Source organism: Camelina sativa, chromosome 5, assembly GCF_030686135.1.
Source record: "Camelina sativa cultivar CO46 ecotype springtype chromosome 5, ASM3068613v1".
Lineage (NCBI taxonomy): Eukaryota > Viridiplantae > Streptophyta > Magnoliopsida > Brassicales > Brassicaceae > Camelina > Camelina sativa.
In genome coordinates, this window is record NC_141884.1 from 19,265,968 (window position 1) to 19,293,015 (window position 27,048).

At 37.6% G+C, this 27,048-nt stretch overlaps 2 protein-coding genes across 60 annotated transcripts in view; both read left to right on the plus strand.

Moving 5' to 3' along the window:
- Positions 1 to 16,539, plus strand: part of LOC104786960 (V-type proton ATPase catalytic subunit A) — a 32,364-nt gene extending 15,825 nt beyond the window's left edge. For 3 of the 50 annotated variants that reach the window (XM_087450373.1, XM_087450374.1, XM_087450377.1), the window contains 75 exons: positions 18 to 288; positions 354 to 417; positions 518 to 582; positions 711 to 758; positions 864 to 941; positions 1,030 to 1,054; positions 1,149 to 1,264; positions 1,478 to 1,555; positions 1,678 to 1,727; positions 1,973 to 2,074; positions 2,159 to 2,210; positions 2,348 to 2,421; positions 2,503 to 3,110; positions 3,216 to 3,288; positions 3,395 to 3,452; positions 3,558 to 3,621; positions 3,701 to 3,746; positions 3,861 to 3,951; positions 4,105 to 4,163; positions 4,295 to 4,441; positions 4,550 to 4,599; positions 4,748 to 4,778; positions 4,876 to 4,985; positions 5,126 to 5,315; positions 5,425 to 5,577; positions 5,681 to 5,756; positions 5,839 to 5,911; positions 6,019 to 6,101; positions 6,184 to 6,261; positions 6,344 to 6,432; positions 6,585 to 6,708; positions 6,821 to 6,926; positions 7,034 to 7,196; positions 7,287 to 7,388; positions 7,497 to 7,677; positions 7,743 to 7,860; positions 7,957 to 8,026; positions 8,177 to 8,221; positions 8,317 to 8,341; positions 8,437 to 8,561; positions 8,656 to 8,847; positions 8,940 to 9,040; positions 9,141 to 9,199; positions 9,321 to 9,478; positions 9,569 to 9,641; positions 9,750 to 9,779; positions 9,915 to 9,992; positions 10,074 to 10,164; positions 10,244 to 10,307; positions 10,458 to 10,561; positions 10,686 to 10,808; positions 10,915 to 11,006; positions 11,102 to 11,157; positions 11,283 to 11,405; positions 11,566 to 11,627; positions 11,722 to 11,793; positions 11,883 to 11,984; positions 12,065 to 12,103; positions 12,312 to 12,426; positions 12,540 to 12,639; positions 12,881 to 12,930; positions 13,092 to 13,206; positions 13,283 to 13,398; positions 13,620 to 13,683; positions 13,784 to 13,848; positions 13,970 to 14,017; positions 14,122 to 14,199; positions 14,288 to 14,312; positions 14,400 to 14,515; positions 14,729 to 14,806; positions 14,929 to 14,978; positions 15,225 to 15,326; positions 15,411 to 15,462; positions 15,600 to 15,673; positions 15,755 to 15,856. In XM_087450373.1, coding sequence (XP_087306499.1) covers positions 11,110 to 11,157; positions 11,283 to 11,405; positions 11,566 to 11,627; positions 11,722 to 11,793; positions 11,883 to 11,984; positions 12,065 to 12,103; positions 12,312 to 12,321 — 456 coding nt within the window. In that variant the 5' untranslated portion in view covers positions 18 to 288; positions 354 to 417; positions 518 to 582; ... (48 more) ...; positions 10,915 to 11,006; positions 11,102 to 11,109 and the 3' untranslated portion in view covers positions 12,322 to 12,426; positions 12,540 to 12,639; positions 12,881 to 12,930; ... (12 more) ...; positions 15,600 to 15,673; positions 15,755 to 15,856. Of the gene's footprint in view, positions 1 to 17; positions 289 to 353; positions 418 to 517; positions 583 to 710; positions 759 to 863; positions 942 to 1,029; positions 1,055 to 1,117; positions 1,265 to 1,357; positions 1,400 to 1,477; positions 1,556 to 1,677; positions 1,728 to 1,972; positions 2,075 to 2,158; positions 2,211 to 2,347; positions 2,422 to 2,502; positions 3,111 to 3,215; positions 3,289 to 3,371; positions 3,453 to 3,557; positions 3,622 to 3,700; positions 3,747 to 3,860; positions 3,952 to 4,104; positions 4,164 to 4,291; positions 4,449 to 4,549; positions 4,600 to 4,698; positions 4,779 to 4,875; positions 4,986 to 5,125; positions 5,316 to 5,424; positions 5,578 to 5,680; positions 5,757 to 5,838; positions 5,912 to 6,018; positions 6,262 to 6,343; positions 6,709 to 6,820; positions 6,927 to 7,033; positions 7,197 to 7,286; positions 7,389 to 7,496; positions 7,678 to 7,742; positions 7,861 to 7,956; positions 8,027 to 8,176; positions 8,222 to 8,316; positions 8,342 to 8,436; positions 8,562 to 8,655; positions 8,848 to 8,939; positions 9,041 to 9,140; positions 9,200 to 9,317; positions 9,479 to 9,568; positions 9,642 to 9,749; positions 9,780 to 9,914; positions 9,993 to 10,073; positions 10,165 to 10,243; positions 10,308 to 10,457; positions 10,562 to 10,685; positions 10,809 to 10,914; positions 11,158 to 11,269; positions 11,406 to 11,509; positions 11,628 to 11,721; positions 11,794 to 11,882; positions 11,985 to 12,064; positions 12,121 to 12,311; positions 12,427 to 12,539; positions 12,640 to 12,880; positions 12,931 to 13,091; positions 13,207 to 13,282; positions 13,555 to 13,619; positions 13,684 to 13,783; positions 13,849 to 13,969; positions 14,018 to 14,121; positions 14,200 to 14,287; positions 14,313 to 14,399; positions 14,516 to 14,728; positions 14,807 to 14,928; positions 14,979 to 15,224; positions 15,327 to 15,410; positions 15,463 to 15,599; positions 15,674 to 15,754; positions 15,857 to 16,267; positions 16,362 to 16,466 lie in introns of those variants that run through there. The other 47 variants (XM_087450375.1, XM_087450376.1, XM_087450394.1 and 44 more) reach the window with 46 other exon arrangements.
- Positions 16,540 to 18,265: 1,726 nt separating this feature from the next.
- On the plus strand, positions 18,266 to 22,742 carry LOC147944031 (citrate synthase 4, mitochondrial-like). Of its 10 annotated transcripts, none has more exons than XM_087450428.1 (14): positions 18,266 to 18,398; positions 18,505 to 18,813; positions 18,896 to 18,984; positions 19,137 to 19,213; positions 19,295 to 19,370; positions 19,601 to 19,651; positions 19,740 to 19,854; positions 19,995 to 20,058; positions 20,217 to 20,267; positions 20,380 to 20,485; positions 20,595 to 20,672; positions 20,816 to 20,865; positions 22,354 to 22,419; positions 22,698 to 22,742. In XM_087450428.1, the coding sequence occupies exons 3-9, from the start codon at positions 18,968 to 18,970 to the stop codon at positions 20,255 to 20,257; spliced, it is 441 nt and encodes a 146-aa protein (XP_087306554.1). In that variant the 5' UTR covers positions 18,266 to 18,398; positions 18,505 to 18,813; positions 18,896 to 18,967; the 3' UTR covers positions 20,258 to 20,267; positions 20,380 to 20,485; positions 20,595 to 20,672; positions 20,816 to 20,865; positions 22,354 to 22,419; positions 22,698 to 22,742. The 10 variants fall into 10 exon arrangements, with proteins under 10 accessions (XP_087306554.1, XP_087306555.1, XP_087306549.1 ...); XM_087450429.1 differs by having other exon boundaries at positions 18,505 to 18,587; positions 18,661 to 18,813; positions 22,354 to 22,742; XM_087450423.1 differs by lacking the exon at positions 18,266 to 18,398 and adding an exon at positions 22,539 to 22,612 and having other exon boundaries at positions 18,754 to 18,813; positions 18,896 to 19,052.
- Positions 22,743 to 27,048: the final 4,306 nt, after the last annotated feature.

A 27,048-nucleotide genomic window follows, 5' to 3' on the forward strand; every position in this document is an offset into this window, starting at 1 on the left:
ACGTGAATCTATTGCAGCTAAGCTTGTAGCAAATATAACACAGCTTGGTGCAGACCGTGTCCTTGCTTGTGATCTTCACTCTGGACAGTCTATGGGCTACTTTGACATTCCAGTCGATCATGTTCATGGCCAGGTAAAGGTTCCTATCTTAAATGATTCCTCAAAGTATTTAGTATCTAGCAACTCCGCTCCACAAGACAAGACAAGGTCTTTTTAACACCCAAGTTTCCCGAGCTCGACCTGTGAAAAGACAGATAGTAGGAAGGCAGTGCATCTAGGTTCACCGAGGTATATTTGTACTTCAGAACTAGATAACTAGACGAAACCTAATTGCTTTCTGTGACTTAGTGCAGATCTCGACAGCTCCAGCTTTGCCTGCACCACAAAGAAGTACACCACATCTGCTAGAGTTTTCTGGTAAATACCCTTCATCTGGGAGTATCAAGACTTTAACATACTCATAGCTTAATGAAACCGTTTAATGAATCTGCAAGGATCTCATTTCTTACTGTTGCAGGAATTTAATCTTCAAGCAATGGAAAGGGCTAACAAACATCCATAAACATCTTCAATAGCTTCACCGTAAGTTTTTAATCAAGTATTATGTATTATGCTTCTTTTCACCCCTAGAAAAGTTGTTTGTATGCATAGAACACTTGCTTTCATGCCATCTAATATGCCTCTGTTTTCCTGCAAAATAATGATTGGAGGCCTCACTATACTGAACTAAGGAGGCTTGTAGCCCTGTGAACAAAAAGGTATACTGAAGTGGTGTAGTTTAGTATTCTGACACCCAAATGTGGTCTCACGTTCCTCTCTTGTAATAGGTGTTTTTCATCTGTTGATTGTCTCACTAACTGCAGGGAAACGAGTATTGCTCTGACCTGCTTCAAGATCCTTAATTTGAATTCACTCACGACTCCTGCCAGTGGCTTGAATGAGTATACTCCCTCGAATCACTTTCATTTTTAATTTGAATCAGAATCTTTGATCATTTCGTTTCTGCTGATTTGGTGTCTCTCTTTGCAGATGCTTGACTACAATGTACGTGGCGGTGAGAGGAGCCTCTCTCAGACATTTCATCTAAACTTATCAACTCACATCAAACACTTGTGCGTTCTCTTTTTTTTTTTTTTTTTTTTCTGCAGGGAAGCTCAATCGTGGTCTCTCCATGGTTGATAGCTACAAGCTGTTCAAGCCAAGCCAAGACTTGACCGATTAAGGGACTTTCATTTTGTGTGCTCTCAGGTGGTGCATTGAATGGGTAATTCCGTTTTTTTGCTATTAAGTAAACAATTATGTGGTTCTCTTTACTCTTATAGTTGTTTGCTTGTTTTTGTTGTGAGATGGGTTAAAGAGTTCCAAAGGGCATATGAAAATGGAATTTACAAGTCAAAGTGTGCGTTTCAAGTTTCTGGTTTAGTTATTGATAGCGTTTCGTAGTAGCTGGTATCATAACAAAAATCTTTTTGTCCAGGTTCTAGGAGCCAACATATGAGGATTGTCTCGACCTGATTGCTCGTGTTCCTGTTGTAGCTGCGTATGTTTATCGGAGGTTAGTGAAGAATATATATTTTTGTAATCTTTTTCATGTTTCTTGTAGCTTCTGAGTTTTCGGTACTGATAGTGTACTTTTACTTCTATTTTTGTATCTAACTTTCCACTCAATCATTGCAGGATGTACAAGAATGGTGATTCCATCCCCTCAGATATATCTTTGGATTATGGTGCAAACAATTCCTCTACCTGTACATGACTGATGAAAGTTTCAAACAAATTGAGCATGCGAAAGTGATTTAAAATCTTGTTATGTGTCCTCATTTTAGTAACGTCAAAGTTTGGTCTACCAGTCTCATAGCTTCTAGTAACTAACACCGCCATAAGAGATTTTTTTTTCCCTTCTTCTAGTTAATGTTGTAATGTTACGAGTCTACTAAATATCTCTATTGACCTCATCATGATTTGTCTGCAGGTTGTTCTAGGATATGGACACCATCTTCTGCGCAAAACTGTTCCAAGGGCAAAAGAGAGTTTGCCTTGAAGCATTTACCTGATGACGCTCTTTTCCCAGCTGGTACTTTCCTTTTTCCTTCTATTCTGCTCTGCTCTCAAAATTCGATCAATGTCCAGTGGCTTACAAATCTTTCCTACTCTGTAGGTGTCAAAGCTTTACGAAGTTGGGCCACCCTGTTCTCACCGAGCTTGAAAAGGTAGTATCTCTATCATTTCTAGAATAACAGGGGGATCGTTTCATGTAATGGATTACGTTGAAAGTATGACAAGGCTTGAGAACTCCTTTGCCGATCATTTTGAATTTAAATACAAATGCTATGATGGCTTGTTTTAGGTGAAGAACCCGTGACCAAGTGTTGATGCTCACAGTGGGGTCTTGCTGGACTACTATGGTCGAACCGAAGCAAGGTAAGAAGCATATATCTCTTTTAAAGTAACATTTCACATGAATATACTACTCACAAATACCTAATGTTGCGCGTTTTGTAGGTACTACACCGTTCTCTTTCGTGTTTGAAGGAGTCGTGGCATCTGCTCTCAGGTATATCTATATATTTTACACAATGAGTAAATTAAGAAGAAAAAAAGAAATCATCAGAAGGCATTGAACGACAAGTAATTTAACTGTCCAACTAACAAATAGTATCAAACCGGTTATTCGATCAAAAGCTTTTACTTTTAACGAATTAGCCAGAAAATTGGAATTCGAATGAAGAGAAACCAAAAAGTGTATCATTTCATCCCCATTGTCTAATTGGGCTCCTTCACTGTATCCACCTGAAACACACAAAACCTCAGATTTACGCTACAGTGTGCATCAGATTAGAGTTATGAACAGAGGACACAAACCTCATTGAGGTGTTGAGCAGACTTGGAGGTTATATAAGCGATACGTGTGTATCACTTCTAATGTTTTTGTGATTAGTGGATCTTAAAAAAAACCGTCTTTCAGTCCTAAAGAACAAATAAAAAAGAACTAATGCCCTTTCATCAAAGTGTATAGTTCCAACCAGAAAGGCTCTTCACTTGGTTATAATCAGTTCCAACCAGAAAGAGCGAGACAGACAGCGAGCGAGCGAGAGGGTATGATTATAATGGTAATCAAATTGGTCTTTTGTCTTTCCCTTGGCCGCTTTTATAGAGTGAGTCGAGTTTTTGTTCTTTAATGGGTTTGTTTCTTTCTTTTTGGTGAAACAAAACAGGTCTGTGTTCGTGTTCTAACCAGGACGATGATGTATTTGACTCAGTAACTAACAACATTAAACTGATTAGAAGGTATTTATATGTCTTTGTCTTCCCTTGTCCGCTTCCTCCAATCTGGTTGGTTGTTTTACTTCATACTCAATAATAACCAAAAGTTAACAACATCAAACTGATTCAGAACCAAAAAAGGTAAGCTTATGGGTTTGAAGAGTGAAGAAAATTCAGAACCAAAAAAGGTAACAACATCAAACTGTATAGGTGTCTTTGACTCAATACGTCTTCCTTTCTCCTTCACTTTAATCTGCCAATCTTTTAAGTCAGCAACTTGCTTTTAATCGCAGATTCTGGCCTATGAAGAGAGCCAAATGGAGTTACGGCCTGTGAAGAGAGGTAGTCAAGAAGCAGGTACATTGTGTTTTATTTTCTTCTGTTTATTTTTATCAATAGTGTAACAAGAATCTCAGGTTTATGTTTTGTTTTGCAGGTATGCATAAATTGGATGTGTTTGAAAAGCTTGAAGCTAACTATAGGTCTTTGTCTTCCCTTGTCCACTTCCTCAAACTTTTTGCTTTTTTATTTATTCATAACCTAATGGGTTTGTTGTTTCTTTCTTTTGGCCTTTGGGTGGTGAAACGAGGAAACAGGTTTGTGTCTGTTCCAAACAGGACGATGAATCATATTTTTTCAAGGACGTACGAAAGCATGAAGGTTTAGCACTGAAAGGGGGCTTATCTGGTAAGTATGTTGTCAGGACGGTAATGTGTGGTTTGGTTGAGCTGTCATGATGTGTCTATGGAGATCTAGCACTTTGAGCCCAATTGATCTTTATATATCCTCGTCTTCTTAGCTTCTATCACCTGATGATTTTGTTTGCTATCTCTCTCATAGGTTCTGAGCCAGCCAAGCAATGACCCCTATCTTGAAGGAGATTTCTGCCACGATCCAAGGTTGGTTTGTTTGTTCTCTTGTCCTTCTTTGTTAAGATTTACTTTACTTAGAGAAATCTTCACTTTCATCACTCTAACCTCTGCTCGGTTGTTACCTTTGGTCGTGTCGTGACTCGTGAATGATGAAGAAGATGATCGTTCTGGCTTGAACGACAGTGTTTTGAAAATTCTAGGAATTGTGCTTTTGGTGTTAGTTGGCAGCCCATATTCTTCTCCTTCATTCCCCTTTGTCTGAAATCAAAACGGAACAAAGGAGTCAGGACTGAGCTTTGGTATTGGTTAGAAGTACCTCCTCTTTCCTTCTTCTTCTAAATCTCCATGATTCTTGTTTTTTTGTTACTGAGTTGTGGTGTGTGATTTGAAATTTCTTGTCTTCTGAGTCTCAGAACTTTGAAGCATTATAATGGCGACGAGAGAGCAAACAAGTCAGAAAGAGGTATGTATCTTTTTTTTTTGTGTGTTCTTCTTATCAATCTATATGGTTTTGACTGAGTTAGGACATATAGGTTTGTTTCTTTTTGATTATGTGGAACAGGTGGGCTTTGATTGATTTATTTGACTCTCTCTTTCTCTCGTTGATTCAGAACACAATCGTCACCAACGTGCTTGCTTAAGGTAACAACATAAACTGGTTCTTCTGATTTGATCGATGAATTTGCTTTTATTTTTGGTTACAGTTGCAATTTAATGGTTTAATTATATTGTGAATCAGGTCAAGGAGATCATCATTGAAGGTAGAGAGCATAAACAACTAATTCCATAAATGACACCATTTTATGAGCCAACGTCCAAGAAGAAGAAGAAGAAGAAGAAGACCCCCAGGTTTTATTTCATATCATCCTGTATGATTTTGTGTTATTATTTGTTCCTTGTGTTGCTTTGAAATTTGTTAATGATCAGTGTTTCTCTTCATATTAAATTTTGAAAACAATTTGCTTTAACTGGGACTTTTATTGTTGTAGGGACCTGAGATGAAGTGGAATTGATAATGATGCTGGTTGTTGCTGTTCTCGTATGTCTGGTTTAGCCTTATTTTATGATTTCAAATTATATTTCTATGTGAATTCATTATCTTCATAAAGTTGGTACCATTGTGAGAGTGCGTTGGTTCTTCTATCTTATTCTCTCATGCAAAAGGCTGGACAAATTCAGGTATTCATTCCGTTTTCCTTCCCAAATCTGTTGCAATCAGTCCTGAGATTTGGACTGTGCCATTCGGGAGTCTTACAACATTATTTTGCTATGTTATTTAAATTTTCAGTTAACAGTAATGTCGCTGATCTTCCTAGTGATGTTAGCCTGCATGTTTTAACTTTTAAGCCTAAGATCCTATATTTTAGTGGAGGAGGATGCTTTGATCGGCTGGTGATGGTTTTGATGGATCGTTTTTGTCTTCTCTGCGCTACATCTTCAGGTAGTCTTCTTCCTCTTAACTGATTTTTTTTAGGGTTTGGTTTCCAAATTGCATAGGTAGCTTTATGTATGTTCATGCTAATTACTTGTTATGTTGTTTCAAGTTTCGGATGATGCTTTTATCGATGAGAGTGATGGCTTTGATGGACACGTTTCTTCTCTGTGCTACTTCTTCAAAGGGTTTTGTTCTTCCTCTTAACACGTCTTTAACTTCTTTTTTTTTGTTTTGTTTGTTCCTTACGTTTCTTTCTTCATATTGCAGGTATTTTGGAAGCAAACCATGATCCAAACATCACGTTTCTAATCCATGTTATTGTCTTCAAGTGTTCTCATTGGTTCCTTGCTCTAAACTCATCTCTATTTGCTTCTTTATTGTCATTTTGGTTCGGTGGTTTTGTCTTATTTCTAGTTACATAATGTCGTTTTTGTTTTGTTGGTTTAGATTTGTGGACAATGATCCTGCGATTGATCGGTGATGGCTTTGACTGATCGTTGTCACTCTCTTACTCATGTTGCTCTTCTAGAGTTTGGTTTCTAAATTGATCATTCAAGGCTTTTTTATTATGTTCATGCGATTTTTAACTCTACTTGGCTCTGTTAATTTTAGATTGTGGAGGAGGATGCTTTGATCGGTTGGTGACTGTTTTGATGGATTGTATTTGTCCTCTCTGCGGTACATCTTCAGGTAGTCTTCTTCCACTGAACCGATTTTTTCTGTTTCTTTCTATATAAAGTGAAAAGAACATCCCTGTCTCTCTTTGATGCAGATCATGAGGAACTAGGATTACTGTGTGGGAGGTTCAAAGAGAAAAAACAAAGATTGTGAGAGCGTTTAATTTCTGAGTTTAACTTTCAGGTTGCCTCGCATCTTTACACCTTTTTACACCTTATGATCTGTTGTTGCTCCATGTTACCTCTTTCACGGTCTCTTCTTTCCCTTTGTTATATCCCAGGCTGAAACCTCTATATACATGTTCATGCTATTTACTTGTTATTATGTTGTTTCAGTTTGTGGATGATACTTTTTTGTGGATGATACTTTTATCGATGAGAGTGATGGCTTTGATGGACACGCTTCTTGTCTGTGCTACATCTTTAAACGGTTTTCTTCTTCCTCTTCACACGTCTTCAGGTGAGTGTTACACTGGGGTTTTGTTACAATGTCCTATTTTTCGGTAAGGGTTTGTTCTCAGACCTTCTCTTCTCCACCTGATGATCTTGTTCACTCTCTCGCTCTCCCTCAGGTTCGGCGCCAGCCAACACTAGCCAAGCAATTTATAGCCAAGACGAAGTGGAATTGATAATGGTGCTGGTTGTTCGTGTTCTCGTAGTGTCACCATGTTGATATATGTATGTCTGATTTAGCCTTATTTATGATGTCAAACTATTTTTCTATGTGAATTCATTATCTTCATAAAATTGGTACCTTGATGTGTGTTTTGATTGCATGTTCACAGGCTGACATCCTTATTCGTGGTTATGCTGGTTGGAATTCTAGGTTTGCCTTGAAGGTCTTAGACCAAGTCTTCCCAAAGGTACACTCTGGTAGTCTTCTCTTGATCAATTGATGATGGTTCTATATGATGGATCTTTCTGGTCTGCTCTTGGCTAAAGCTTCAGGTAATAGTATTCTTCCTCTTAACCGATTTTTGTTTTTCTTTTTTCTTTCTACATCTTCAAAAAAAACATCTCTGTCTCTCTTTGTTGCAGATCATCATGAGGAACCAGGATTACTGTGTGGGAGGTTCGAAGAGAAAGAAAAATCATTGTGGGAGACTGGGAGTGTGTTTGATTTCTAAGTTTAACTTTCAGGTTACCTCGCATTTATACACACCTTTTATCATATCTGTTGTTTTATTTGATATTATGGGAATTAGTTGGTGTTAGTTGGCCCACCATAATTCTTTATTTCTTCTTTAGGGTCCATTAGTTGATGAGACGTTGTCGTTTTGGAGTATCGTCTCCTTCCATCCCCTTGTCTGAAAACAAAATGGAACGGAGGACTTTAGGAGTGACGACTGAGGAGTGAGGAGTGAGAGACTACTCTGAGCAAAGTGCAAGTGGCTGTCAAAAGAGTTGTCTCATCATGCGGCTGTGCCAGGTTTGTAGTTCATGTCTCTGCTCTGTGTGTTTTGTGACCTCTAGTTTCATGAATTAACATTGCAGGATGTACAAGGATGGTAGCATCATTCCATTAGATGATTCCTTAGGCTATGCTGCAATTTTTTCACACATGAGCTACTCAGATGAAAGAGCTCATGAGGCTTTATCTCACCGTCCACAGGTTTCTTCTGGATCTCTCTGTTTCTACATGTCTCAAAACTTAATCAATAAGCTAATTTGTTTTTAATGTGTATTATGATTTTGTTCGCTCTCTCAGGTTACGAGCCAGTCAACACTGCAGCCAAGCAATGGCTCCTATCTTGAAGGAGATTCTGCCACGATCCAAGGTTTGTTTGTTTGTTCTCTTGTCCTTCTTTTTGTAATTACTCTACTACCTTAATTATTTTTATCTGTCAAGTACTTGCATCTGTGCTTCTGTACAAGTAATATATCTTATTATCTTAACTGAACAACTTCCTTTTTTATCATATTACTAGGAAGTAGCTGGATTAACAGATATTGAGCCTGTTCGCACAAAGTTCGTGAGTTCTCCTCATTGTCTCGGCTTTTTTTTTTCTTTTTTTCTTCTAGGGTTATTTATCTGTAGCTAACATATATTTTGCCCTTGTTATTTCAGCCACTTTCTCTGGAGCTTGGACCAGGTATTTTGGGAAATGATCTTCGATGGATTTCAGGTTTAAGATGGCTTCTCACGATTCTTTTGTTTCTCACGATTCTTTTGTTTCATATCTCACAGGAGGCCATTGAAGAACTATTACCAGAATATCCGGTCCCGTGATGTGTACATCCCTCGGGGTGTTTCTGTCCCAGCTCTTGACAAAGATTGTCCTTGGGGACTAGTTCCCAGCCCAATCAGCTATGGTAATGTGTTTGTTTGAATGCATCTCTCTCTATCTATTGAAGTGTTCATATGGTTTTAATCTTGATGCTCCACTGAATTCAACTTGTTTTGCAGTCGAGGGAGACACAATAATTGCTGGTGTATGTTGTACGTTTATTAATTGGTCTCCTCCTTAATCTGATTTTACACAGTTACTGTGGTGTTGAGTGAGAGAGAGATACAGAGATCAAGATGATAAATAGATTGTTCTAATGGCTACGAGAGAGCAAGATGATGATGGTCTTGGACTCCACAGATCCATGAATTGTGAGTCGAATTTTCCTTTTTAAAGTTGTTGTTTTTCTTTTGTTTACAATTCAGATGGAGACTGAGATTTTGGGTTTAATATGTTTCTGTAGGTATGGAGAATTAGGGTTCATGGAGGTTCCAAACCTCAATGCCTTGGGTTCCTTATTCCAGATAGAGTATCTATCTATGGGTCCAATATTACTCGGCCAGGGTTTGTTCTCAGACCTCTCTATTATATTATTGGAAAATCCTCTTCTCTTCTCCATTGAGTATCTATCACCTGATGATTTTGTTTGCTATCTCTCTCATAGGTTCCGAGCCAGCCAAGCAATTACCACTATCTTGGAGGAGATTTCTGCCACGATCCAAGGTTGGTTTGTTTGTTCTCTTGTCCTTCTTTGTTGAATTTTACTTTACTTAGAGAACTCTTCACTTTCCTCATCGCTAACTCTAACCTCTGGTCGTGTCGTGACTCGTGAATGATGAAGAAGATGATCATTGTGGCTTGAAACGACAGTATTTTGAAAATTCTAGGAATTGTGCTTTTGGTGTTAGTTTTGCGGCCCATATTCTTCTTCTTCCTTCCGCTTAGTCTGAAATCAAAACGAAACAGAGAGGAGTCAGGACTGAGCTTTGGTATTGATTAGAGGTACCTCCTTATTTCTTCTTCTTCTAAATCCCTATGATTCTTTTTTTTTTTGTTTTGTTTGTTCCTTACGTTTCTTTCTTTGTTTTGCAGGTCTTTTGGAAGCAAACCATGATCCAATCATCACGTTTCTAAACCATGTTATTGTCTTCAATCGTTCTCATGGGTTCCTTGCTCTAAACTCATCTCTATTTGCTTCTTTATTGTCACTTTGGTTCGGTGGTTTTGTCTTATCTTCTGGTTACATAATGTCGTTTTTGTTTTGTTGGTTTAGATTTGTGGAGGATGATCCTGCGATTGATCGGTGATGGCTTTGACTTATCGTTGTCACTCTCTTACTCTTGTTGCTCTTCTAGAATTTGGTTTCTAAATTGATCATTCAAGGCTTTTTTATTATGTTCATGCGATTTTTAACTCTACTTGGCTCTGTTAATTTTAGATTGTGGAGAAGGATGCTTTGATTGGTTGGTGACTGTTTTGATGGCTTGTATTTGTCCTCTCTGCGGTACATCTTCAGGTAGTCTTCTTCCACTTAACCTATTTTTTCTGTTTCTTTCTATATAAAGTGAAAAAACACCTCTATCTCTCTTTGATGCAGATCATGAGGACCTAGGATTACTGTGTGGGAGGTTCAAAGAGAAAAAAACAAACATTGTGGGAGCGTTTGATTTATGAGTTTTAACTTTCAGGTTGCCTCGCATCTTTACACCTTTTTGCCTATCGGTTTAATATGTCTTTTTAACGAAAATTTATTTGTCTTTGATGCAGATCGTGAAGGCACTGGGAGGACTGATGTGATAAAATCTTACCTTTGGTCTGTCATCTTTTTAAGGTTTCTTCTTCTGTGCTACATCTTTGTATTACCATCCGTTTCCATTACAACCACAAGTTAACCTTTGTTCTGTCGTTGCTCCCTGTTGCCTCTTTGTTATATTCTTACTGATCACACAGATCAGCTAATGTTTTTCTTTGCTTGTGTTAGATCGTGGAGGTTAAGGACCTTGTTGGAGGGAAGGATGGTTTGAGAGTATATAACTTCGAGTTTCTGGTTACTTCACATCTATACTAATGGCTATTTTTGGTGAGGTATATATGTTCACCTATACTAATTGATGTTTTTATAGGGTTTGGTTTTAAAATATTGCGCATAGGTTGCTTTGATCAGCTAAGGATGGTGTGATTTTTATTGTCGGTATGTACTTTATTTCAGGTTTTGGATCGTTTGATGTCTTTTATGGGATCATGCTTTGATGGAAACGCTTCTTCTCCGCTCTAACGTCTTCAGGGGTTTTGATGGAAACGCTTCTTCTCCGTGCTAACGTCTTCTTAACGGGTTTTGGTCTTACTCATAAGTCTTAACACTGGGCTCGGTTTAAGAATTATGGGAATTGGGCTCTGGTGTTAGTTGGCCCACCATAATTCTTTATTTCTTCTTTTAGGGTCCATTAGTTGATGAGACGCTGTCGTTTTGGAGCATCGTCTCCTTCCATCCCCCTTGCCTGAAAACAAAACGGAACGGAGGACTTGAGGAGTGAGGATCTGAGCTTTAACATAATTTGTTCTCTATTTTTTTCTCATCCAGTCCAGTTTCATGATTCGATTTCCTGCCTGGGGTTTTGGAGGAAGAACATCTGATGGTTCTGTGTCTCCTCATGCTTTTTACAACATTATACGGCGACGAGGTAACGTACTAGACATAAAAAACTGTTCTGCCTTTTTTTTCTTTTTCATTGGAACTGTTATACTATATGTGTGCATACATAACATACTGATGTATAATACATTATACGGAAGTTTTTGTCTCAAGGACGTTAACCAAGCTTGTGGCCAATTTGATAACAACACAGTCTGGTGCAGGCCGTGTCCTTGCTTGTCATCTTCAATCCGTCCGAGACAGTCTATGGGCTACTTTGATCATGTTTATGGCCAGGTAAAGTTTCCTATCTTTTGATTCCTCATAGCATTGACTTCCCCTTTTCTGACTATGTATTTTCTTATCGCTACTTCTTTTTCTACTTTATTATTCATGAACAGCCTGTGATACTTCATTACAATTAATAAGGCCATACTCTCTGATGATTTGGTGGTAGTTTCACTTCATGTTGGTAGTGTCGCGCGAGGGCTCGTCCCATAATCTTTCACAATGCTTCAGGTTTGCATGAATCTATAATTTTCCTACTTGCAAGCCTAATTTTTTTAAGCTATTTGGTTCACTTATTAAATTTGTTTGGTTGATAATATGTCAGAGCTGGCTTGTACGTATGCCTTGGCCAGTTGCTTCAAAGCTTGCTGCTGATACTCCTCTACTTACTGGGCAGGTAATTACTCAATTAATATATTTTTTTTTACAACCAAGATAGTCAATTAAAGATGTGTGTTGTTGATTGCTTTCTTTTCCTGTTGTCAGCGTGTCCTTGATGCCCTTTCCCCTTCAGTTTGTGGTGGAACCTGCGCCATTCCTGGTGCTTCTGGCTGTGGGAAAATTGTTATCAGTTATGCACTTTCCAAGGTTTGACACTTTGGTTTTGTTCCACTTAAAGTTACTGAATATTTTGAGTTTCCAATTCTAATTTGTTCTTATCTATATAGTACCTCTTACTCCGATGTTGTAGGTAATGAACTTATCAGGTGATGCTAAAGGGAAGGTAGCTATAATGTGATCATGTTTTAGCTTTTATATATGTCTCAAGCTTGATCCAACTGTGTAGTAAACTTGATATTTGAATTTGATGTCTGCATAGTAAAAGTCTGCTTCAAAGAATAGTTTGCTTTTTCCTTTTTTGATATTGCTTTTCTAGTTCCCTCTTTCCTCATAAGTTTTTTTTTCCAATTTCAGGACCGTCTGACGACACTCAAGTCAGAATATTTCTTTCTATCTGGGTATAGAGCTTGGGAGAATCAAGATTAAACGTTTTGCTGATGCTGGGATCTATGCTCAGCTGCAAGAGAGTGTAAGGGGATGTTATATGAGTTTGTCAATTGTTTCATTCTTGTGGCCCCATTTAGTTTCTCGTTGATGGCTAACAGACTTTTTATATGACTTTTATTCTACAATTTTTTGCAGGCTCAAGGACGTGAATCTGTTGCAGCCAACCTTGTTGCAGATTTGACATTGCAGGTCAGTTATAAGTCTGTAATGGTGGACGACATGATTGACACAGAAGGTGAGTTATAATTCTCTATCTATCTGCACATATTATATTTCCGTGTCACCGCATGTGATCATTTAGTTTTCAGCTTTTATTCATTTATGTCTCAAGCTAGATCCAAATGCTTACTAAACTTGATATTTGAATTTGATGTATGCAAAAGTCTGTTTGAAAGATTGGTTTGTGTTTTCCTTCTTAATATTGCTTCTGGAAGTGCTGGTTGTGGGATTGTTTGTTTATTTCGTTTAAATGGTAGCAATGCAGGACCTAAAGTCGCAGCTGCAAGAGTTAATTATGGAACAGCAGGTTAGTGTAGACCCCCGTTTGTATAAATGTTTTTAAAAATGAAGTTGTTAAGTATTTGTTCTGATGGTTGAGATTGTTCTTAAATGCTACTTCCAACGATTCAACGAATATATTTTTCTTTTCTAGTTCCCTCTTTCCTCATAAGATTTCCCCAATTTCAGGACCATATGATGAAACTCAAGTCAGAATATTTCTTGCTATATGGGTTTGGAGCTTGGGAAAATCAAGATTAAACGTTTTGGTGATGCTGAGATTTAAGCTCAGCTGCAAGAGAGTGTAAGGGAATGTTACTTTCTCGTTGATGGCTAACAGACTTTTTATATGATTCCTCAAGGACGTGAATCTATTGCAGCTAAGCTTGTAGCAAATATAACACAGCTTGGTGCAGACCGTGTCCTTGCTTGTGATCTTCACTCTGGACAGTCTATGGGATACTTTGACATTCCAGTCGATCATGTTCATGGCCAGGTAAAGGTTCCTATCTTAAATGATTCCTCAAAAGTATTTAGTATCTAGCAACTCCGCTCCACAAGACAAGACAAAGTCTTTTTAACACCCAAGTTTCCCGAGCTCGACCTGTGAAAAGACAGATAGTAGGAAGGCAGTGCATCTAGGTTCACCGAGGTATATTTGTACTTCAGAACTAGATAACTAGACGAAACCTAATTGCTTTCTGTGACTTAGTGCAGATCTCGACAGCTCCAGCTTTGCCTGCACCACAAAGAAGTACACCACATCTGCTAGAGTTTTCTGGTAAATACCCTTCATCTGGGAGTATCAAGACTTTAACATACTCATAGCTTAATGAAACCGTTTAATGAATCTGCAAGGATCTCATTTCTTACTGTTGCAGGAATTTAATCTTCAAGCAATGGAAAGGGCTAACAAACATCCATAAACATCTTCAATAGCTTCACCGTAAGTTTTTAATCAAGTATTATGCTTCTTTTCACCCCTAGAAAAGTTGTTTGTATGCATAGAACACTTGCTTTCATGCCATCTAATATGCCTCTGTTTTCCTGCAAAATAATGATTGGAGGCCTCACTATACTGAACTAAGGAGGCTTGTAGCCCTGTGAACAAAAAGGTATACTGAAGTGGTGTAGTTTAGTATTCTGACACCCAAATGTGGTCTCACGTTCCTCTCTTGTAATAGGTGTTTTCATCTGTTGATTGTCTCACTAACTGCAGGGAAACGAGTATTGCTCTGACCTGCTTCAAGATCCTTAATTTGAGTTCACTCACGACTCCTGCCAGTGGCTTGAATGAGTATATTCCCTCGAATCACTTTCATTTTTAATTTGAATCAGAATCTTTGATCATTTCGTTTCTGCTGATTTGGTGCCTCTCTTTGCAGATGCTTGACTACAATGTACGTGGCGGTGAGAGGAGCCTCTCTCAGACATTTCATCTAAATTTATCAACTCACATCAAACACTTGTGCGTTTTTTTTTTTTTTTTTTCTGCAGGGAAGCTCAATCGTGGTCTCTCCATGGTTGATAGCTACAAGCTGTTCAAGCCAAGCCAAGACTTGACCGATTAAGGGACTTTCGTTTTGTGTGCTCTCAGGTGGTGCATTGAATGGGTAATTCCGTTTTTTTGCTATTAAGTAAACAATTATGTGGTTCTCTTTACTCTTATAGTTGTTTGCTTGTTTTTGTTGTGAGATGGGTTAAAGAGTTCCAAAGGGCATATGAAAATGGAATTTACAAGTCAAAGTGTGCGTTTCAAGTTTCTGGTTTAGTTATTGATAGCGTTTCGTAGTAGCTGGTATCATAACAAAAATCTTTTTGTCCAGGTTCTAGGAGCCAACATATGAGGATTGTCTCGACCTGATTGCTCGTGTTCCTGTTGTAGCTGTGTATGTTTATCGGAGGTTAGTGAAGAATATATATTTTTGTAATCTTTTTCATGTTTCTTGTAGCTTCTGAGTTTTCGGTACTGAAAGTGTACTTTTACTTCTATTTTTGTATCTAACTTTCCACTCAATCATTGCAGGATGTACAAGAATGGTGATTCCATCCCCTCAGATACATCTTTGGATTATGGTGCAAACAATTCCTCTACCTGTACATGACTGATGAAAGTTTCAAACAAATTGAGCATGCGAAAATGATTTAAAATCTTGTTATGTGTCCTCATTTTAATAACGTCAAAGTTTGGTCTACCAGTCTCATAGCTTCTAGTAACTAACACCGCCTTAAGAGATTTTTTTTTTCCCTTCTTCTAGTTAATGTTGTAATGTTACGAGTCTACTAAATATCTCTATTGACCTCATCATGATTTGTCTGCAGGTTGTTCTAGGATATGGACACCATCTTCTGCGCAAAACTGATCCAAGGGCAAAAGAGAGTTTGCCTTGAAGCATTTACCTGATGACGCTCTTTTCCCAGCTGGTACTTTCCTTTTTCCTTCTATTCTGCTCTGCTCTCAAAATTTGATCAATGTCCAGTGGCTTACAAATCTTTCCTACTCTGTAGGTGTCAAAGCTTTACGAAGTTGTGCCACCCTGTTCTCACCGAGCTTGGAAAGGTAGTATCTCTATCATTTCTAGTATAACAGGGGGATCGTTTCATGTAATGTATTACGTTGAAAGTATGACAAGGCTTGAGAACTCCTTTGCCGATCATTTCGAAGTTATATACAAATGCTATGATGGCTTGTTTTAGGTGAAGAACCCGTGACCAAGTGTTGATGCTCACAGTGGGGTCTTGCTGGACTACTATGGTCGAACCGAAGTAAGGTAAGAAGCATATATCTCTTTTAAAGTAACATTTCACATGAATATACTACTCACAAATACCTAATGTTGCGCGTTTTGTAGGTACTACACCGTTCTCTTTCGTGTTTGAAGGAGTCGTGGCATCTGCTCTCAGGTATATCTATATATTTTACACAATGAGTAAATTAAGAAGAAAAAAAGAAATCATCAGAAGGCATTGAACGACAAATAATTTAACTGTCCAACTAACAAATAGTATCAAACCGGTTATTCGATCAAAAGCTTTTGCTTTTAACGAATTAGCCAGAAAATTGGAATTCGAATGAAGAGAAACCAAAGTGTATCATTTCATCCCCATTGTCTAATTTGGCTCCTTCACTGTATCCACCTGAAACACACAGAACCTCAGATTTACGCTACAGTGTGCATCAGATTAGATTTATGAATAGAGGAAACAAACCTCATTGAGGTGTTGAGCAGACTTGGAGGTTATATAAGCGATACGTGTGTATCACTTCTAATGTTTTTATGATTAGTGGATTTAAAAAAAAAACCGTCTTTCCGTCCTAAAGAACAAATAAAAAAGAACTAATGCCCTTTCATCAAAGTGTATAGTTCCAACCAGAAAGGCTCTTCACTTGGTTACAATTAGTTCCAACCAGAAAGAGCGAGACAGACAGCGAGTGAGCGAGAGGGTATGATTATAATGGTAATCAAATTGGTCTTTTGTCTTTCCCTTGGCCGCTTTTATAGAGTGAGTCGAGTTTTTGTTCTTTAATGGGTTTGTTTCTTTCTTTTTGGTGAAACAAAACAGGTCTGTGTTCGTGTTCTAACCAGGACGATGATGTATTTGACTCAGTAACTAACAACATTAAACTGATTAGAAGGTATTTATATGTCTTTGTCTTCCCTTGTCCGCTTCCTCCAATTTGGTTGGTTGTTTTACTACATACTCACTAATAACCAAAAGTTAACAACATCAAACTGATTCAGAACCAAAAAAGGTAAGCTTATGGGTTTGAAGAGTGAAGAAAATTCAGAACCAAAAAAGGTAACAACATCAAACTGTATAGGTGTCTTTGACTTAATACGTCTTCCTTACTCCTTCACTTTAATTTGCCAATCTTTCAAGTCAGCAACTTGCTTTTGATCGCAGATTATGGCCTATGAAGAGAGCCAAATGGAGTCACGGCCTGTGAAGAGAGGTAGTCAAGAAGCAGGTACAATTGTGTTTTATTTTCTTCTGTTTATTTTTATCAATAGTGTAACAAGAATCTCAGGTTTATGTTTCGTTTTGCAGGTATGCATAAATTGGATGGGTTTGTTGTTTCTTTCTTTTGGCCTTTGGGTGGTGAAACGAGGAAACAGGTTTGTGTCTGTTCCAAACAGGACGATGAATCATATTTTTTCAAGGACGTACGAAAGCATGAAGGTTTAGCACTGAAAGGAGTATGTTTTCAGGACGGTAATGTGTGGTTTGGTTGAGCTGTCATGATGTGTCTATGGAGATCTAGCACTTTGAGCCCAATTGATCTTTATATATCCTCGTCTTCTTAGCTTCTATCACCTGATGATTTTGTTTGCTATCTCTCTCATAGGTTCTGAGCCAGCCAAGCAATGACCCCTATCTTGAAGGAGATTTCTCCCACGATCCAAGGTTGGTTTGTTTGTTCTCTTGTCCTTCTTTGTTAAGATTTACTTTCCTTAGAGAACTCTTCACTTTCATCACTCTAACCTCTGCTCGGTTGTTACCTTTGGTCGTGTCGTGACTCGTTAATGATGAAGAAGATAATCGTTCTGGCTTGAAACGACAGTGTTCTGAAAATTCTAGGAATTGTGCTTTCGGTGTTAGTTGGCAGCCCATATTCTTCTCCTTCCTTCCCCTTTGTCTGAAATCAAAACGGAACAAAGGAGTCAGGACTGAGCTTTGGTATTGATTAGAAGTACCTCCTCATTCCTTCTTCTTCTAAATCTCCATGATTCTTTTTTTTGTTACTGAGTTGTGGTGTGTGATTTGAAATTTCTTGTCTTCTGATTCTCAGAACTTTGAAGCATTATAATGGCGACGAGAGAGCAAACAAGTCAGAGAAAGGTATGTATCTTTTTTTTTTGTGTATTGGTTCTTCTATCTTATCCTCTCATGCAAAAGGCTGGACAAATTCAGGTATTCATTCCGTTTTCCCTCCCAAATCTGTTGCAATCAGTCCTGAGATTTGGACTGTGCCATTCGGGAGTCTTACAACATTATTTTGCTATGTTATTTAAATTTCCAGTTAGCAGTAATGTCGCTGATCTTCCTAGTGATGTTGGCCTGCATGTTTTAACTTTTAAGCCTAAGACCCTATATTTTGGTGGAGGAGGATGCTTTGATCGGCTGGTGATGGTTTTGATGGATCGTTTTTGTCTTCTCTGCGCTACATCTTCAGGTAGTCTTCTTCCTCTTAACTGATTTTTTTTTAGGGTTTGGTTTCCAAATTGCATAGGTAGCTTTATGTATGTTCATGCTAATTACTTGTTGTTATGTTGTTTCAGGTTTCGGATGATGCTTTTATCGATGAGAGTGATGGCTTTGATGGACACGTTTCTTCTCTGTGCTACTTCTTCAAATGGTTTTGTTCTTCCTCTTAACACGTCTTTAACTTCTTTTTTTTGTTTTGTTTGTTCCTTACGTTTCTTTTTTGGAAGCAAACCATGATCCAATCATCACGTTTCTAATCAATGTTATTGTCTTCAAGCGTTCTCATTGGTTCCTTGCTCTAAACTCATCTCTATTTGCTTCTTTATTGTCACTTTGGTTCGGTGGTTTGTCTTATTTCTAGTTACATAATGTCGTTTTTGTTTTGTTGGTTTAGATTTGTGGACGATGATCCTGCGATTGATCGGTGATGGCTTTGACTGATCGTTGTCACTCTCTTACTCATGTTGCTCTTCTAGAGTTTGGTTTCTAAATTGATCATTCAAGGCTTTTTTATTATGTTCATGCGATTTTTAATTCTGTTAATTTTCAGTTAACAGTAATGTCGCTGATCTTCCTAGTGATGTTGGCCTGCATGTTTTAACTTTTAAGCCTAAGACCCTATATTTTAGTGGAGGAGGATGCTTTGATCGGTTGGTGACTGTTTTGATGGCTTGTATTTGTCCTCTCTGCGGTACATCTTCAGGTAGTCTTCTTCCACTGAACCGATTTTTTCTGTTTCTTTCTATATAAAGTGAAAAGAACATCTCTGTCTCTCTTTGATGCAGATCATGAGGAACTAGGATTACTGTGAGGGAGGTTCAAAGAGAAAAAACAAAGATTGTGAGAGCGTTTAATTTATGAGTTTAACTTTCAGGTTGCCTCGCATCTTTACACCTTTTTACACCTTATGATCTGTTGTTGCTCCATGTTACCTCTTTCACGGTCTCTTCTTTCTCTTTGTTATATCCCAGGCTGAAACCTCTATATACATGTTCATGCTATTTACTTGTTATTATGTTGTTTCAGTTTGTGGATGATACTTTTATCGATGAGAGTGATGGCTTTGATGGACACGCTTCTTCTCTGTGCTACATCTTTAAAGGGTTTTCTTCTTCCTCTTCACACGTCTTTTACTTATATTTTTGTTTTGTTTTGTTCCTTACGTTTCTTTCTTCGTTTTGCAGGTCTTTTGGAAGCAAATCATGATCCAATCATCACGTATTCTATAATCCATGTTATTGTCTTCAAGCGTTCTCATGGGTTCCTTGCTCTAAATCCATCTGTATTTGATTTTGTATTGTCTCTTTCGTTCGGTGTTTTTTTCTAATTACATGTTATTAACTTTTCGTTTTTTTCTTTGGTGATGGCTTTGACTGATCGTTGTCACTATCTTACTCATGTTGCTCTTCTAGGGTTTGGTTTCTAAATTGAGTCATTCAAGGCTTTGTTTATTATGTTCATGCGATTTTTAACTCTTCTTGGCTCTGTAGGGACCTGAGACGAAGTGGAGTTGACAAGTGGGGAACATCACTGTTGATATGGTATGTATTCTAATGATTTTTTTTATCCTCTCTTTTTTGATTATGAAGGCTTTCTGTTATTATATATTCTAGTCCCTTTATATTACAGGGAATACGCTTTAGGGAAATGTCGATTCCTGAATGCCAAAAAACTTTTACCTTCTGCTCAATCTAGAGTAGAGCCCTTACCTGAGTGTCCTCTGTGGCTGCCGTTAACTGCAAAGGTTGGATCATCTTTTTAACATTCTCATACATTTTTTGTTTCCCTTATTATATGATCCTAAGGTATAGTTCTGTCTCTTTTCATACAATTTTTGTTTCCCTTATTATATGATCCTAAGGTATCTTTTTGTTTTCAATATAGGTGCCAAGCAAAGAGCAAGTTCAGGCGCAGTTAAAAGAGTTGGCTCATCGTGCGGGTGTTCCAGGTTAGTAGTTCATTTCTCTGCTCTGTGTTTTTTTTGACCTCTAGTTTCATGAGTCATGACTCATCAAAGCATGGCAAAATATGCCGATGGTAATTATAAACTGAGTGTTCTGATTGTTGCAAATATAACTCTAGTTTACACCTAATTTTACATTGCAGAGAGTTGTAATGGTGGCGATGAGAGAAGAGAGCAGACATAAACCTCAACAGGTGAGTGTTACACTGGGGTTTTGTTACAATGTCCTATTTTTCGGTAAGGGTTTGTTCTCAGAACTTCTCTTCTCCACCTGATGATCTTATTCGCTCTCTCGCTCTCCCTCAGGTTCCGCGCCAGCCAACACTAGCCAAGCAATTTATGGCCAAGACGAAGTGGAATTGATAATGGTGCTGGTTGTTCGTGTTCTCGTAGTGTCACCACGTTGATATATGTATGTCTGATTTAGCCTTATTTATGATGTCAAACTATTTTTCTATGTGAATTCATTATCTTCATAAAATTGGTACCTTGATGTGTGTGTTTTGATTGCATGTCCACAGGCTGACATCCTTATTCGTGGTTATGCTGGTTGGAATTCTAGGTTTGCCTTGAAGGTCTTAGACCAAGTCTTCCCAAAGGTACACTCTGGTAGTCTTCTCTTGATCAATTGATGATGGTTCTATATGATGGATCTTTTTGGTCTGCTCTTGGCTACAGCTTCAGGTAATAGTATTCTTCCTCTTAACCGATTTTTGTTTTTTATTTCTTTCTACATCTTCAGAAAAAACATCTCTGTTACCTCGTTGGTGGTTTCTTCTCTTTTCCTTGGAGGTATGGTCATTTTTTCTTCCCCTTTACTCTTTTTCTCTGTCTGATTTCTTTTCTCTCTCTATGTGAATTTGAATGATGCAAGTAGAAGTTCTGCTTAGACTTTTTTGCCTAAATCCCCTTCAAGTCTACAAGTTGTCTCAACATGGCTGAACTTGGGGCTTCCATCTTTTTGGGTTTATTCGTCTTGACGCCTTTGTCTATCTGTAATTTTCTTCTGATTGTTATGTGTTTATTGGGTATTTTTAAGCTTTGATTTCCTCATTGGTTGCCGCAAGGAATGATCTAATTGGTATGTTTCATTTTTGTTATTATTTCTCTTCTGTGTGTCTTCCAGCTGGATATCTTCATCCATCACTTGATTCTGATCCTTTGCAGTTTATTAGCAGGCAGATGAAAGATGATCATAAGTTCTTTTTTTTTTTATATGGGTTTGTACTTCTTTTTTGTCCTTTTCAATATGGATATGTCTACTAATGTAGTTTTTGTATTGAATATATTGGTGTCTTTTAGGATTGTTCTAGTATGAGCTCATCTTATTATGCAGAAAGCTAGACATATTCTTGTTACATAGGTTAACAGTAAGATATGGACAGTGCCATTGGGGAGTCTTCAACATTATTTCGCCTTGTTATATGCTTGTGATTGTGGTTTTTTTTGTTTTAATCCTACGGTCATATGCTTTTGATGGTGGTTTAAATGCTTGTGTTTGGGATGGTGTTTTCTCTTTCTGTGTGAATTCATTATCTTCGTATAAGAATTTGAGTGATGCAAGTAGAACTTCTGTTTGGACTTGTTTGCCTAGATTCCTTTAAATTCTATAGTTTGTCTCAAACTTGGGGCTTCCATCTTTGGTTGATTCAAGTGTAATGAGCTTCTTTTTCCTGGCTTTGATTGATTGGTTGTGTCACACGTTTTTCTCTTTTGCGGGTGTCCTTTTCCCCAAATTCAATTCCTAAGCAGATTGTTTGTTTTCTGTATGAACGATACAGATTGTGGAGGCAATGGGATTTTTATGTTGAGTTGAATCTATCTTCTCGCCTATCATCTTTTTTTTTCCCGAATAACACAACTTCCTGTTATATTAACAATTACCTCTGTAATATTCTGTCTCAGTTGATCTTTGATCTCTCGGTGTTCCATGTTACCTCTTTGCCGGTTTCTTATTTCTCTCTGTTTCCTTATTAGGGTTTGTGAAAATTTTGATTTAGATCTTAAATTTCCTTCAAAACGAGTTTTTTTATTATACTTTGTACTTTGTTAGTAATTTTGTATTGAATGTTTATATGTCTTGTAGGGTCTGCTTAAGGCTAGACCTGTGGTTTAAGATCACCTTTCATTTGAATGTCAGATTACTAACTGGTTTCTTTCCCCTTTATCTCTGGTTGTCTTAGCTCTCGTCATGCTACAGCTCTGTTTAGTGTTTGATCATACTCTCATTTGCTTGTGACGTGGGTTTTTTCTTATGTGAAATACTCCCGTCCTTTATAGGTATATTGAGGATGCATGGGAGGCTAGTTTTGGTCTGTCTCATGACCGCTGTTAACAACTAGTGAGGTTGCTTCTCTATGTTTGTATTTTATCTTACTCTCATATGCTGGATTTTTCATCTTTGGTTGATTTAGGTTTCATGAGCTGCTTTTTCCTGGGGTTTGATTCTAGGTTATTTTTTTTAGTTATAGTTCACTGGTATTTAGGAGAAGTAAGCTTTGTGTTCCTCACTAGTTTCCTCAAGGATTGTTCTCAATTGGTATTGTTTCCTTTTTGTTATTATTTCTCCTCTGTATGTCTTATTGTATTTTCCATGAATCACTCTTTACTCTCATCCTTTGCAGTCTACTCACAGTCAAATGAGAGATGATCATAACTTCCTTTTAAAATGGGTTGGCACTGTATTTTCTGTCTTATTTATGATGGATGTGTCTACTAAAGTAGTTTTTGCATTGATCATTTTAAGTCTGAGATTCTCTGATGCAGAAATCTAGACATGTATTGTTATTCAGATTTTCATTCCTCTTTCCTTTGTGGATCTTCTGCAATCTGTTGATTTATATTGCCTGCATTAAGAGAAGAGAATGAATCTTCTATAGTAGCTGGCCCAATCGGCCAATCCGTTTGTGTCGTCTCTCTACAGCTTTTGTGTGAGATCCTTCTTTAAAAACAAACAGAGGAGGCAGACAGAGAGAATCATATGGGTAGACTCTGAAGAATTTACAAACAGGTTTCAGAACTGAGCAAAGGCAGTGTCAAAATTACAAATCATTAATGTGTTGACCAAAGTTGAACTCCATAATCACTTTTTTTTTTCAACTGGAGTTTATTATTTAACATCAAAAAGTCAGAGTACAGACTAGAGACTAAACCAAGCCGAATAGAAGTTACAACAGCTTCACCAAACAGCAAGTCAAAAGTTACAACAACATAAACAAACAACCTGACAGTAAAAACAAACTTTTAACGAAAGATCTAAGGTAGCAAACTGAATTCAAAACAGGTCACCAAAAAGAGAACCCCATGATCTGTTTCAAATTGCAGGCTCCAAAAAGTCTCGACAGAAGTTGATAAGAGTGTAACTAACACTTTATTAGGAGGCTTATGAAACACTCCTACTGTGCCATCTTGAACTTTTTGTTTCTGTTTCCTATCTGATTCCTTCATGATAGGTTTCAAACTTTTGCGCTTTAGGATTCACCAATCTCAAAGCATCTTGGTACTACTGAATAGAAATCATCTTCATAGCTTGGAGTGATATTAGAACCAACCGAAGTATGTCTCCTCCAAACAGTAGTTTGAGGAATTGGAACGTTTAAATTTAGAGCTTCTGCAACTCTTGAACTAGAGAAGTAAGGAGTGTCTCCGTAATTTCTTCTGAATTAAGGTAAGCTTTTCTCAGAGTCAAAGAGTTCTTTGAGCCAGTAAGGAAACCCTTGAGCAACATAGGATTGGAAACGGTTACCTTGGATAACACTTTGGGCTATAAGAAAAGCTCCTTTATTTGAAACTCTGTTTTCACTCTGAATTTGCCAATCTTGAATACCATCCAAACCATTTTTAATTTCTGCAACAGCAAACTGAAAGGAAGGCCATGCTTGAGGTCTATTGAAAGCCCTTACCATTTGCAAAGCTTCTGAAGCAAATACCACCTTATTAATTTTGTGACTCTTCATGCTTTCTATAGCCCACAAAATGCTCGTTAGGTTAGCTTCCTCTAAAGTTGGAATGCTTGAGAATGATCTTCTGCTATGCATCATTACCATTCCATTCTCATCTCTCAAAACCCAAGAAAACCCACCAACCTTGTTCTTCTTTGACCAACACATACCAATATTGCATTTAAGCCAGGTTAAAGGAGGACTAATCCATTCCTTTACTTGTTTTCCTCTGTCAAAGATTTTTGAACTGTCTGTCCTTTTGCCTATAGTTTGAGCTTTAAACCATTCTGAGGCTTCTTCTTCTATCTTCATGACCAGATCCGTTGTAGCAATTCTTTGTCCTTCAAATAGAAAACCATTTCTATTTTTCCACAAAAACCAAAGTATCCAAGGAAATTTCAGTCTAATATTCTTTGAAATTACTTGATTCTTTTCCAAAGAAAACAAGTAATGAATATTAGAGTAAATTGAGTCAGGAGAAAAACCACCATCAGGAGTAGGATAATCTGATAAAGCTCAAACTTGTCTGGCAATAGAGCAGGAGAAAAGAGCATGATTGATCGATTCTTTCTCCAGACCGCAAAACTGACATCTCAAATCCTTACTCAAGCCTCTTGATTCTAGTTTCTCTGCAACTGCTAATGCTCCACTTAAAGCTCTCCATAAAAAGATTTTGATCTTCGGAGAAGTTTGAAGAGACCAAACCTGAGACTTAAGTTCATTTAAAGAAGGCTTCATGTCCACTTCTTGAAAAAGCTCATGGTTGTTTACCTGATTTATAAGCCAATAACCTGATTTAACCGTGTAATCTCCATTCCTATTATGCATCCAACACCAGTAGTCATCTTTAGAAACCACAGGCTTGTTGACCAAAATGAGACGAACATCTTTCGGATAGAAAAGTTCCTTTAATTTGACCATGTTCCAGTCTCTCTTTTGAAAGTCAATCAAGTTGTCCACTTTAAGATCCAAATTGACAAATATATTCTTCATCAAAGGAGCTCGTTGTCGTAGACCTTCATCATAAATCCAGGGATCACACCAAACACTAGTAGACTTTCCATCGCCAATCATTTTACGAAGACCTTTGATAAGCAAATCACGCCCATGAAGAAGACTTCTCCAAACATAAGAAGGATATGAACCCAACTTTGCTGTTAAAATATCAGTTTCTTCAAAGTATCTGCTCTTCATCACTTTAGCAAAGAGACAATCCGGATATTGCAGAATTCTCCAAGATTGCTTTGCCAATAAAGCTTGATTAAAACTCTGAATATCTTTGAAGCCTAATCCTCCTTTTTCCTTTGATAAACACAATTTGTCCCAGCTTAACCAATGAATCTTCTTGTGATGCTCAAGAGAACTCCACCAAAAGTTAGACATTACGCTTGTTAATTTTGTACAAGTTGTTTTTGGCAATTTAAAGCAAGTCATAGCATAAACTGGAAGAGCTAATGCAACTGCTTTCAGAAGAACCTCTTTTCCACCCAAAGAAAGAGTGCGGTCAAACCAACCAGATAATCTAGACTTTAACTTATCAAAGATATAGTCTAGTAGTTGAATTTTGGAACCACTGAAACATTCTGGAAGACCCAAATAAGTACCTGCTCCTCCTTCATTTTGGATTCCAGTCAACTTTTTGATAGAAACTTGAACTTCTTTATTAACTTTTGAACCGAAAGTGATTGAAGACTTATCTAGATTGATCCTCTGACCTGTTGCTTCGCCATAAACATTCAAAATCTGTTGAAGAGTACTTGCCTGAACAACTGAAGCTTTGCAGGTAAAAAGGCTATCATCAGCAAAAAGAAGATGATGAACTGATGGTCCTGAAGGAGAAAACTGAATTCCTTGAATAGTGCCTGCTAATTCTGCTTTGTTTAACATGTGGGATAAACCTTCAGTACAGAGAACGAATAGAAATGGAGATAGTGGATCTCCTTGTCTCAAACCTCTTTCCGGCGATATCATCCCATAAGGCTTATCATTGACTAAGACTGAATAAGTGACAGAGGATACACAAAACATGATCCATTCAATCCATTTACTATGAAAACCCAAAGCAAGAAGCAAACTTCGAAGATAACTCCATTCTAATCTATCAAAGGCTTTAGACATATATTTAATTGCCATGAACTCTTGAGATATAGTTGAGTGAGTTCTAAGAGCATGAACCAATTCATGAGCAATTGATATGTTATCTGAAATCAATCTTTCTGAAACAAAAGCTGACTGAGATGGAGAAACAAGCTGTGGCAAAATAGGTTGCAATCTTGAAGCCAAAATTTTAGAGATGATCTTGTATAGGACTGAACACAGACTGATAGGGCGAAGGTCAGTCATTAAAGTAGGGTTTGTTACCTTCGGGATTAAGCATAGGTGTGTATAATTCCAATCTGATGGAAATGAGCCGTTGGTGAAGAAATTCTTAACCTCTTGTGAGACTTGAACACCAATAACATCCCAATATTTTTGAAAAAAGAGGCCAGTCATCCCATCAGAGCCTGGAGCTTTTGAAGGATTAATTGAAAAAAACAGCTCTTCTAATCTCATCATTAGTGACAGGTTTTATCAGGGAATCATTCATAATCTGAGTAACCTTAGGCTGAAAATCAGCAAAAAACCCATCAAAGCTCCCTGGATGAGTGGATTTGAATAAGTTGATGAAGTAAGAAGTAGCCACCTCTCCTTTAGAAGCTTCTGATTTCTGGGCAACTCCGTTTTGATTTAATAAACTTTCAATTCTTTTCCTTGATCGATTAGCCTTGACTGAAGTGTGGAAATTTTTTGTATTATTGTCCCCTTCATTTAACCAAGTCTCTCGGCTTCTTTGACTCCAGAATGTTTCTTCTTCCTTATAAGCCTTCAATAATTGAAACTTGATTGTGTTAACTTGTTTAAAACAAGGAAGAACTGATGACTGTTCCAACTCTAAAGCTGCTTGGAGATGATTGATCTTGTCCAAAGAATTTAAACTGTTCTCCTTTTTCCATTTACTTAGAGCTTTACGACATCCTCTGATCTTGTCAGAAAC